Genomic DNA, 11,652 nt, shown 5'->3' with positions numbered 1-11,652 from the left:
AGATTGGTAATTTAAATGACTCTGAGCTTGCAGCATCTATGAGACCTATCAGATTTGGAAGGAAAAGATACGGATTTGGGACTTGCAGGAGTTTGGACCGGCACAGATCAGACCTCGACTTCCAGCTCTCCTCCCTCCCCCACGAAGAACCCGTGGGGGACCGGGAAGCCAGGGGTTAAAGTGGGCCCTGGAGCATCCCCGGGACTACCGGCGCGGAGCCTTGGCCCGAGCCTCAGTCTCTCCCCTCCTCTCATTGGCCCGCGCTCTCAGGGTTTCTCCTGTTCCCTCCTCGCCATTGGTCGGGGGCTGGCTTTTTTTCCCCTCAGTCTTTCTCTTCCTCCCCCTCCCTCTCCCTCGCCCCTCGGACAGGAGCGCACCGCCTGCCCCCAGCTCCTCGGGAAGGGAGGAATTTAGAAAAAAAGTTTCCCAGAAGTTTGGATCAGAGGGAGGACGGGAAGACCAAGAGAGGAAGAGGGAGAGGGAGGAGAGAGGGAGAGGGAGGAGAGAGAGAGAGAGAGAGAGAGAGAGAGAATAAAAAAAAGATGAAGTCCAGTCTGCACAGCCTGTGAGCGCCTGCCCGGGTAGGGTGGGAAGCAGGACTCGGGCGCTCATGCTGCGAGCGGGCGGCGCTCCGGGCGCTCGTTCCTAGCGGCTGGGGCAGCTAGGGGCGCCGGTCCGACCCGCGGCGGCGGAGGGCGGGGGAGGACGCAGGGGGAGGGTGCCGGGGACCCGCAGGGCCGCCGCCTCAGTCTCGGCCGCCGCGCCGCCGCCTCTCCCGGGCCCGGCCCGGCGGGCGCTCGGAGCGTGAGGGCGCGGGCTGCTCCCTCAGTAGCGGGGGCGAGCGGAGGCCGGGGTGCGGGCGGCTAAGATGAGTGAAAGGAGAAGATCTGCAGTCGCCCTGAGCTCGCGAGCACATGCCTTCTCCGTTGAAGCCTTGATCGGCTCAAATAAAAAGCGGAAACTGCGAGACTGGGAGGAGAAGGGGTTGGACCTGTCCATGGAGGCGCTGAGCCCCGCGGGCCCACTCGGAGACGCGGAGGACGCGGCCGCGCACGGCCTGGAGCCTCACCCGGGTGAGTGCGCAGGACCGGACCGAGGGAGGCGGGCGGAGAGCGGACGCCGGGCGGCCGGCGGGCGGGCGGAGCGGTGTGGAGGGAGGCCCTGCTCGCTGACGCCCTGCCTTGCTCCAACGCGGGTTTCCTTTTCTTCGCGCAAACGCCTTGAGCCTTCCCCAAATTCGCCGCAAGTAATTTGAGGGAACTGAGCCTTGCATTTTCGTCGCCAACCTCAAGCAAGGAGGCCTCACTCGCATCCCTTTCTCTTCTGGGAGCGGAGCGCAGTGTTCTGGTGTGCGCGGCTGAGCGGCCGCAGGCCCTTGGGGTTAAGGAGGGGCGCAGATCGAAGGCGACGGCGGGAGCGGAGAGGGGCTGGGACTGTCTTTTGAGAGCCCCAGAGGACTGGCGCGGAGCTGTCGGGCTCCATACCCAGTCTCGGGAAATGCCCGGTTTGCCCCATTTAGCTTTCGACCTCGGTCGTCGCCCTTCCCCCACCAACTTTCCGGGGACTCAAGTTGTTGTGTTTCCCCTACCCCGGCGACAACGGAGCATAATTATATTTCTACTTCGTTGGCGTTTATGGAAAGAGAATGTATGTTAGACCTCTCACCCTGCGCCCTGGGCCACTCTTCAGGGCCCACACCTCTGTGTATTGCGGGGGGAGCGGTGCGATTAATTTCTGTGCACATTATATGTACACAACACGTAAAACTCAGAGCGGATGTCGGTGTCTGTATTTTAGCAGAAACCTGGGCGGGTGGTTGAGGGGGGAGACAACTTAAAGTTCTGTATTAAGTGCCAAGATTTCAACTGTGCAAAACAGCCCCGGGGAACAGCTGTTGTCGGAAGAATCTTGCGCGCGCGCGCGCGCACACACACACACACACGCACACACACACACACACCCGCTCGCAGCTTAGGTTTAGCGGTTTCAGAAACTTTCCAGCCAGGACTTATGTAGCCATTCTGGAGGTGCTCCTGCTGACCAGCTAGGGCTGGGGAGTAAACCTGGGTCAGCGCGCCGGAAAGCGGAAAGCCAGGGTGGGGGCGGCGGCCCGCAAAGGGATGGGGGTGGCCACGGGTCGAAGAGCTCTGGGACGGAGCTTGGGGCCCAGGGGCTTGGGGGCTGGAAAGCTGGCCGACCCAGGGAGGGACAGCTGTCGCTTACATTTTCTCTTTCGGCAGTGACAGTTCAATTTCCATGCTCCTGAGGCTAATAATAACGCGATTAGCGTGTGACTTGCAGAGACAGGGTTTTATGAATTCTCCGTGTTCTTGTGGCCCGTTACGGTATTTGAGTTTAGTGCTGGGGAATTATTTTTATTAGTCGATGAAAAGAAAATTAAAAGGGAGATTTATTTCGTCCGCTCAAGTCTTTCCCTGTATTTGGATGCGGGTGCTTGCCCACGCGGACCCCTGTGTGGGCAATCCAGAAAAGAACGCGTGGCTAATGTGTGTTTCCCATCTCTGGCCAGACCCTACTTCCTCACCGCATTTATATGTTGTCAAAGTCTCACTCGGGCCTTCGCACAGTTTAGTGGAAGTTCTTTCAGGCTTCATGACAATTCACGAGTTGGGAGGTTAGTTTATTTTACTTTCCTGACGGTGGGAAGGCAGAAGTTACTTAACTGCGTGTGGCAGACGCCTTGTCCGGGGGACTTTTCTTTAAGGAGGGGGGCCAGGTCGGCCAGAGCTGATCTTGGGTCGCACGTTCAAAAGGACCAACACGTGGGGTCATAATCAGAGGCTCAACTCGCAGTTTTCTCTTATCGCCGTTCTTTTCAGCCATAGCGAGGAGAGAAAAGGTTGGAGCAAGGTGAGACCAGTCCGGAGACATAAACGCGAGGGCCTGTTGTCCAGAATGCGATTCCCTCGCTCCCACAGTATGGGGGCCAGAGGGTGAGGACCTAATCTAGAACTTTGTGGCACACAGAGCTCAGTTGACCGTTTTCCTTTCCTGTATCATTCTTTTTTTAAAGAAAAAAACATGTGCTTTTGTATTAGAGCAAACGAAATATGTTTGTGGGGCTACGGTCTGGGAGGAAGGAAGAAGCTGAAAGCGGAGAGCACTCCCGGGCCTTATGCGGGGCCGGCTACCAACTGGGCCTCGCTGCGAGGTGCGCCGAGGGGATCTCCAAGCTGGAGCCCCTTTAGTGGCCAAAGCTTTCTGACGAACCGGACGTACGAAGAGAAAAAAGAACTTTCAGAAAAACTGCGCGGTATGGTGGAGCCTAGGCAGCCCCCGGAGTGGAGGAGGCGGAGCTGCAGGCTCTGGGCCCGGATGGTGGTGGAAGGCAAGGCCAGGGCTTGGGGTCCCCTGTAGGCCTTTCTTTCTTTTTCCTCTAATAGAGCGCCCTAACGAACACATACAGACTGGGCCACCGTTAAGGTGTGTGTATGGTGGTGGAGGTGGGAGGGGGCACAGGCGACTCCGTTTGTGCCCAGGGCCGTGTCTATGCCGGTCTTAGCCTCCAATTGTTTAACCTCTCTTCCCGGATTAGGACAGAGAGCAGGCTGGACCCGCTGCGTGGCTCAACTGCGCTAGGCCGGTGATAAGTCAGGAACTGGTATAAAAACGACAACAACAAAACCAAAATTGCCACGGAGCTTGGGGAAGGATTAAACAAACAGGCAAACATACACAGGACACCCGCCTAGAGCAACTCTATTTATCATTTTCCCCCTCCCCCTCCCCCCGCCCCCCTGACTGGGACCTCCGTTTCCAGCCTTCTCTGTCCGTGCCTTTAAATCCGAGGATCCTCAGACAACCCAAGGGTCAGATTTTAATGTTTAACTTTTATTCAAAGACGTGGCCTTTTGCTTTTTCACAGCCCGTTTTTCTTTTCGCGTCCGGACAGAGCTGGCTTTAGTTGGCGCCGAGCGCCCCGCAGCCTGGGGCGCCAACCTGCAGCAGCGGGGGACCAGCCCGGCCTGCGCGCCGTGGGCGCTCACACATCAGAGGACACACAGTATGTATTTCAAACGTTTCCACCGAGTCTGCTGGTCCTGAAAGACCCTGAGGCCCTAAGGGCCTTGGAGAAGGGCCTGTGAGATGCCCTCATTATTGCCAGAACTCCGCGTCTTTGGAGAAGCCGCCAGGACGCAGCCGCCGCGGGCTCGGGAGGGTCTCCCAGGAGCCTGACTCTCCGGCCTGCTTGCCTCCGCCTCTCACCGAGCAGCAACAGGGAAAACTTTTGAGCCAGCATCGCCCGGAACAGCTGCTCCGGCTGCGGCCTTAGAAGTATATTTCAGGCACGCGGCGGCGCCATCTGCGCTCGGACCCCAGCCCCGGCTCCACCCGGCTTCCCCAGCTCGAGTTTGGGCCTTTTCCCGCCCAAATCCACAGCCGAGTGCTGCCGAGGTCCGGTCTCCCGCGGAGCGAAATAATTCAAACCTTCTGCGAAAGGATTTCCCCCTTCAGGGCCTGCGGCCCTATGCCTTGCAGCCGTGGCGCTCCAGAGGCCTAAGAAGGTGGCGGAGTACGCGGGTGGGCACACAGAGCAGGCACACTCAAGAACGTGCGTGCAGAGCCGCACTCCGCGCGCAAGTGCACATGCATCAGGCTCGCGGGGTCCCTGCACCCATCTACGCAATCCCTAGAGGAATGAGACGGGAACAGCCCGGGCGGTGCCCCAGGGCCCTTTCTTCTTCCGAATTACCGAGATCAGCTGTTCACGCGAATTAAGTTGCCAGTTTATGGCTTGTTTGCTCAGAGTAAAACTCCCAAGATTTAAATCCTGACATCACCCCTCCACCCACCCCCAATCCCCAATAGGGAAACACAGGGTCAAAACGGAGGAAGTGACTCTTCACTGACGTTTAAGTAATGGAGAAAACGCGATGCGTTTGAAGCCAGTGGGGAGAGTATGCTTGTGCTGGGCAAGAACCAGACAGGGCGCACGCCGGGGCTTGGACCGCAGGGCAAGGGTGTGGGGTGCGCCGGGCCGGACGCCAAAGCGTATGCCTGAGGTAGAGTCCGGGGCGAGGAACACTGGTTCCTCAGCGGTGCGTTCGCCCCATCGCCGGTGCAGGCCTCAAAGATGCCAGGCCTGGGCCCGGAGGATGAGCCAAGCGTGGTGCCTGCTGGACATGCGCAACGCTCTCTCCTGCCAAGTCAAAACGGCCTTCCGCGGTGGCCGCGCCTTTGGTGAGTGACCTTGCGTGAACGGGAGTGAGGGGGTAGGCGAGATCTGAATTCGTCCCAGGCTGGTGAGGACGGGTGTGTTCGAGGAGGGCCGCCGACGCCCTTTGGTCGAGCTGGTCGGACGCTGGCTAGGTCGCGGGGCTGGGAGAGCGCGCTGCACGGGCTCGCGGGAGGTGGGCAGGGTTCTGGAGCCTTCTGTGTAAAACACCAGCCCTGGTGCAGTGGCACAACAGAAGCCCCCCACCCTCACCCCCACCCCCAGGAGGAAGGAAACAGTTCTAACCCCCAGCATTCCGTGGATGGAACAAACTGCTGGAGGGCAGTGGGGAGGACGGGGAATGGGGGAAACACCCTAATGCCCAGCGTTTGGAATGTGATGGAAGGGGGGCAGACGGAGTGTGCTGTGCTTTGCACCCCCCGCCAGGTCGACCGGTGTCCCCCGAGCGCTTCACCGGTCCTTGTGATGAGGGTAACAGGCAAGTGCGGGGGAACGGTCTCTCGAGGACCGGCGGTGCGGGACCCCTCGCCCGGCCCCGCCGCCCACCTCTGCCGCTCGCTCGGAGACTGGTACGCCGCAAGCGTAACGCCGGGAGCAGGCTTTTCTGGACGTGACAGATCAGCTCACAGCCTAGGGGCGCAGCGCTTCTGAATTCGTGTTTTCCTTCCACGCCCCACCCAACGCTGTTTCTTATCGAACATTTTTCTTTGGGTTCAGAGCTGGACACATTTATGTTTCCTGATTTTATAGGTTAAACTCCCGGAAAGGAAAGTTCGCGGGGTGACGTTCATGCAGGGGGAAGGGGGAATTAAATTTCTAATAATGGAATTCGTATTGCAATTATATTGACACATAGCCGCTACGGTTTTTCTGGCCCCCCACTATCACTTCAAATGGTCTCACGACCATCTTTTAAATATTAAAGAAAAATTAGTTTAAAATCTAATTAATACGCCCGGCACGTGAAGAATGGTGTGAAATGCCTAACCCAGGGGCCCAAACTAAAGCGATCGGTTTGTGTTCCCCCATTTATTTGTATAATTTCCTTTGTGTGTGCAGACATGAGTTTAATGGGAACAAGTCCCTCATCGTTAATCCTTCATGTTGGACCACAAGGAGAGAGAGACAAATAGGTTTTGGTTCAGAAGACCTGAGACGTTTTGTTCATCCAAGCCTCTCCAAGGGCAACGCTAGTATTAAAGAGTGAAATATTCCAGGTCTGTCACAATCGTTCTCTCTATTGCCAAAAAAATGTAATATTAATAAGACGAGAGAACTTTTTTGAGATCCCGATTATGGACTCTGTTAGAAGTTTATTTCCCACACCCAGGAGTAAAATCATTGCTTCTTAAATCTGTAAGTTCCTTCTCTAGGTGACTGTAGAGTTAAAAACAAAAACAAGACTGAACTGAGCAGATTCCACAGGGATAAAGAGCAGAGAGCAGATTGGCATTCCACTTTCCTTTCTGGAAATGCAGAAATCCATCTAATGATTGTTCTGGGGGTGGGTAGCTGGTTATTGCTTTTTTACTCCCCAAAGACAAAGACAAAGTAGTTCAGCAGGAGAGAATATTTAAGTGGTTTTCTAGTTTTGACCTTATGGGATATTTTTCCACAGGGGGGAAAAAAAAACTAGGGAACTGGTGGAATGTGAAATCTTCCCCCCTTCTTTCTCTCATCCATGTGGTTTATTTTTGCCTTGCCTTTTCTGGTTTCTAGTGAGCTTTGAATTTTACACGTGTATGACTGAGATACTCAGGGGTCTGCGCTGGGAACGGCAATTAGCAAATTTATAAATTAGGGTCTGTTTACACGTCTTTGGGCAAGGATAATCATTACTTAATTTAAGTGAGGCCCTTGCTCTAAGTGTCAGGATGGAAAATGAGACTCAGTAGGGAGGACAGGAGGTGAAATGGGAAGAGGTGGGGAATTAAGCAACTGGTGACGACAAATCAACATTTATGCAGTGCCATTAATGGCTTCACTTTGAGGCAGGACATTTTGCTGACTACAAACTGATGATGAGCTTTTGATACCAGAAATGAAAATAGACCTTGCAATTGATACTCTATTCTATACTCTTTTTACCAGCCAATGTTTAGCTATGCCCTTCATACAGAAGTGTATAAAATGTATTAAAGAGTATATAAACAACTGTATGTGATTATACACAAGTTTATGTGTGAACTTGACAGCTCGAATGGCACATAGATAACATCTCAGGAAATATTAGAAAAACATTAGAGAAAATAAACTGCTCTTGTTTTTTTGTGGAGCCAGTTAAAAAATCGGGAATACCTAAAATTCGGGGAGGCCAGAAATTTTGTCATCTGTATGTATCACTCACTTGCCAGTTCAAGAGAATCCCAGACTGGAAGCTCCTGGGCACTGGCATTTTCACTTAACTGCCAGATTCAGTGAACATTTTGACCAAAGTCTAAGAGAAAACAGCAGAAAATGAGGCTGTACAGATGCAATTTTTAAAAGATCGGGAAGAGTGGAAGTTTTTTTCTAACTCACTTTGGCATTTAATTTTGTGAAGAATGCTACCTTCATTTCAGACGGGCAGAATGCTGACTTCTATTGAATAATCTCATGTTCTTCCATGCAGAGAGCTAACGGAATCACCAAGGGAAATCTGGTTAATAGAAATAACGAGAGAAACTGTGATTTGGGGGAAATCACTTAAGAACATAGGAGATACGTGCAAAAATCTTCTCCCTATGTGTCTGTCCTCTTGTATTTTCTTCAGAATAGTTGCCGAGGCTAAATGAGCCGGTTCCAGATTGCCACACAGCCCCTAAGTCTGAACTGCACCCGTAATATCCTAATACAGCCTTCTTTTAAAAACCGGAATACTGCAGATGAGAGCAGAGTTCTCTTGAAAGGTATCATTAGGGGTCATTACCTAGCCGGTGCCTTGGTGTTGCAGCGCGTGGTTCTCAACAGGGTGACCCGAAATGCTTGCTTCCAACACCCACCCGCTGCCTTCTCGGCTGTCCCACAGCCCCGAAGATATGATCGAAGCCCCAGTAAACCCCCGTAGTCCCCCCGCACCCCTCCCCCCACATCCTGTTCCCCTCCCCCCACTTCCTATACGTATGCTGAAACGCCCATATTTTCCCTCTCTCTTTCTCGAAAAAAAAAAAAAAAATTTTCAGATGAAGTTCCAGCGAGGACTGACTGGGGATGGCCAGCTCTTCCCGCGAAACCATCCCGGGGAAATTGGGGCGGCTCGGGGGACCTTTCCGACTCAGAGAGCGGGGCCGCGGCGGCGCCCTGGGGCGGGAGCGGCGGCCGGGTCAAGAGTGTCCGGGCCGGGCCTCGGTGCGCGCGCCCCGGCTCGGGCCCCGGCGCTCGGGGCTCCGTCCCCGCGGGCGGGTGCGCGCCGCCGCTGGCAGTCCCGAGGGGTGTCCCTACCCTTCTTAGCTCCCGCTACATCCTGGAGAAATGCGGGTCTCTGGGGCAATCGGGAAGGCCCCCTTCTCCCCGCAAAAAATCAAGGGGGAAAAAACCCTAAACAAAAACCCCAAACGGAACCCAAGAATCTTCCACCTCGCGCCCCGAGGGGAGTTTGAGCCTTGGCTTTCATCAGGCTCAGCAAATTTCCAAGGAATCAAACTGACTTCAAACATCAGCAATTAGAAACCAAGAATCCTTCGACCCGAAGAACTTTTAATCCCTAACCATTTCCAAATGGGTAATAATAGGGTCAGTAAATATCATAGCTAGTCTGTTAAAAAGGAAAGGCATTCTGTCGGTTCGAGGAGCGCAGGGTCCCCGGGTGCCTCAGAGGGTCATGAGGGTAGAGATGCCCCCTGCTCTCTGGGGAGCGGGCATTGCCCGGCCGAGACAAAATGACAGCAAACAATTGTCCTTTACGCTATTCTTGGAGATTAAAAACAGTGAGGTAATTATTTTTTCTAAAAAAAACAAAACAAAACAAGAAACAACAAAAAACAACAATAACGACAAACCCCCGCCCATCTCTCCAAAGTGGATTGAGAAATGCCTATTAGTCACTCGGGGACTATGTTCGCAGCAATAGCTTCCCTGCTACAGCTCCGTGTGAGCTGAGAGGGAAGTCTTCCCTTGAGGCGCCAAAGTGTCAATCACACCAGGTCCCAAGGCCCAGAATTGTAACCTAGGGGCTAGGGGACTTGGGTGGTTCGGGGATTGTGTTCTTACTCCTGAAAAGTACAGAATTGTTTTTTACCATAGGGAGGGGCAAGCATTTGTGCCAATAAGTGATTGTGAGCATAGCAGTACTTTCTTTCTCTGGATTTGACAAAGCTTCCTCCATTTAGAAGCCTTACACACACACACACACACACACACACACACACACAATTTATTTATTTTATTTATTTATTTATTTATGTATTTATTTGCAGGAAAGCTGAGGGAGGGTTTATATACCTATGCACTATTTAGAATTAAAAGGATTTATGAGAAGATTAATCGTATGAGCAAGTTTGCAGAAAAATACTGACTTGCAAAACTTTTCAGAAACCTTAATTGCTTATGTGGCTATCCATGAGTCTTCACTATACTACAAAGCTTTCAACATAGGCTCTCATAATCTAGATTATATCCATGCATTATGGTAGGAAGAGGGCTCGACTAGCTTACATTAGATCTAGAGTCTAGTGCTAGCTTTATCATTATTTTTTTGGAACCAGGAATATTTGTTCTAAAGGCAGACATACAGATGTGGCAAAAAGCGTTTCAAAGTTGTTTGATAGCCACTGATGAGGACTCAGTTCCTGGTTTGTGAAATGAGGCTCAAAGGCCCCTAAGGCCCCTTTAGCTAGAAGATTCTGTGATCCTGTTAACTTTAAAAAAAAAAAAATACTAATATTTTCTCCTAATGTACGTTGGCTATCACTAGACTCATCCCTTTGTTGGAACAAGGGGAGTATTACTGCAGTTGTAGAAAGTAATAGTGGGGCGCCTGGGTGGCGCAGTCCGGTTAAGCGTCCGACTTCAGCCAGGTCACAATCTCGTGGTCCGTGAGTTCGAGCCCTGCGTCAGGCTCTGGGCTGAGTCAGGCTCTGGGCTGATGGCTCAGAACCTGGAGCCTGCTTCCGATTCTGTGTCTCTCTCTCTCTCTGCCCCTCCCGCGTTCATGCTCTGTCTCTCTCTGTCCCAAAAATAAATAAAAAAACATTGAAAAAAAAATTAAAAAAAAGAAAGTAATAGTAATAGCAACACAAGGAACCCCGTCCCAACCAGAAAAGGATTTTTACAGCTAGAATTGAGAGCTTCCATAAGGCTCTTGAAAAGTTTTTAGATTAATATCACATGTTCAGAAGTTCTGGATCTAGTCCTTTCTGTTTGATGTAACCTATTGTTGCTTGTGTGACTGCCCAGGACCCTCCTGCTGGGAGAGTTCTATGGCATTAGTGTATTTAAAGGAAATATAAGTTATTTATGCTTTGGACATTTTTTTTTGTGCCATTCCCAGAAATAGCTGGAAAAACTGTGGATTTGAAAAATGCAGACTGAGAAGAGCAACTTCACTAGTAAATTGAGTTAGTGGGACCTCCACTCCCCCCAAGGAAATCAGTTGCCCCTCATTACTCTCTGAGCCTGATGGAAAGCACTAGTAACTATTTTCCATGTCTAGCCTGCTAAGCCGAGGTCTTGATCTGGCAGAGATGTGAGAATGCTAAAAGGATGACTTAGTAACGGGCAAAACGCTTGTCAACAAGATGGATCAGAAGACAGCTTAGCGTTGGAGACCTCTATTCATAGCTGCTGAACTTGAGGGCAGGGTCAGACAAAAAACTGGGCCCAGCATACACCTAGGAGGGTTTCTTGTATTTCTCTCTGTGGGACTGTCTCTCCCCTTAGACTTATATGGCTGGGCTAGTGACAGCTCCCCACTTAAAAAAATTTTTTTAATGTTTATTTATTTTTGAGACACAGACCGTGAGCAGGGGAGAGGCAGAGAGAGGGAGACACAGAATCTGAAACAGCCTCCAGGCTCTGAGCTGCCAGCACAGAGCCAGACGTGGGGCTCGAACCCACGAACTATGAGATCATGACCTGAGCCAAAGTCGGACGCCCCAACAGCTCCCCACTTTTATTTGCTGTCCCCATTCTCTGCAGCCCCAGACCTTAGGTAGACTGGAGTCATCGAGGAGCTTATGGATTTACTGGTCATCCTGTCTCACTGCCACCCTGTAATATACTGCTGAAGGGCAGGAACCTTGTTTTCTTTGCTTTTGTATGTCTAGAGCCTAGCACAAGTGGCTGGCACAGAGCAACACTTAATATATATATATATATAATGATAATGAATAGCATTATTTGTTGAACACTATGTACCGTCTGGCTTCCTATGTTATTATATATTATATATAAAGTAATAAAATATAATGTATACCTATATATAATACATATAATAATTCATACAGTATGGCTGTATGTTATTATATGATATATGTATT

The 11,652-nt window shown here is 51.6% G+C and overlaps 1 protein-coding gene across 1 annotated transcript in view; it reads left to right on the top strand.

The window, feature by feature from the left end:
• The first annotated feature begins 715 nt into the window (after positions 1–715).
• Positions 716–11,652, top strand: part of TBX15 (T-box transcription factor 15) — a 104,743-nt gene continuing 93,806 nt past the window's right edge. The window contains exon 1 of the mRNA XM_043575966.1: positions 716–1,073. Within this exon, the coding sequence (XP_043431901.1) occupies positions 869–1,073 (205 nt within the window). The 5' untranslated portion in view covers positions 716–868. The remainder of the gene's footprint in view (positions 1,074–11,652) is intronic.

The sequence above is a fragment of the Prionailurus bengalensis genome, chromosome C1 (genome assembly GCF_016509475.1).
Source record: "Prionailurus bengalensis isolate Pbe53 chromosome C1, Fcat_Pben_1.1_paternal_pri, whole genome shotgun sequence".
NCBI classification, from domain to species: Eukaryota; Metazoa; Chordata; class Mammalia; order Carnivora; family Felidae; genus Prionailurus; species Prionailurus bengalensis.
Note: the sequence above shows the minus strand (reverse complement) of the source record. Positions and strands in the feature narration are given on the sequence as shown.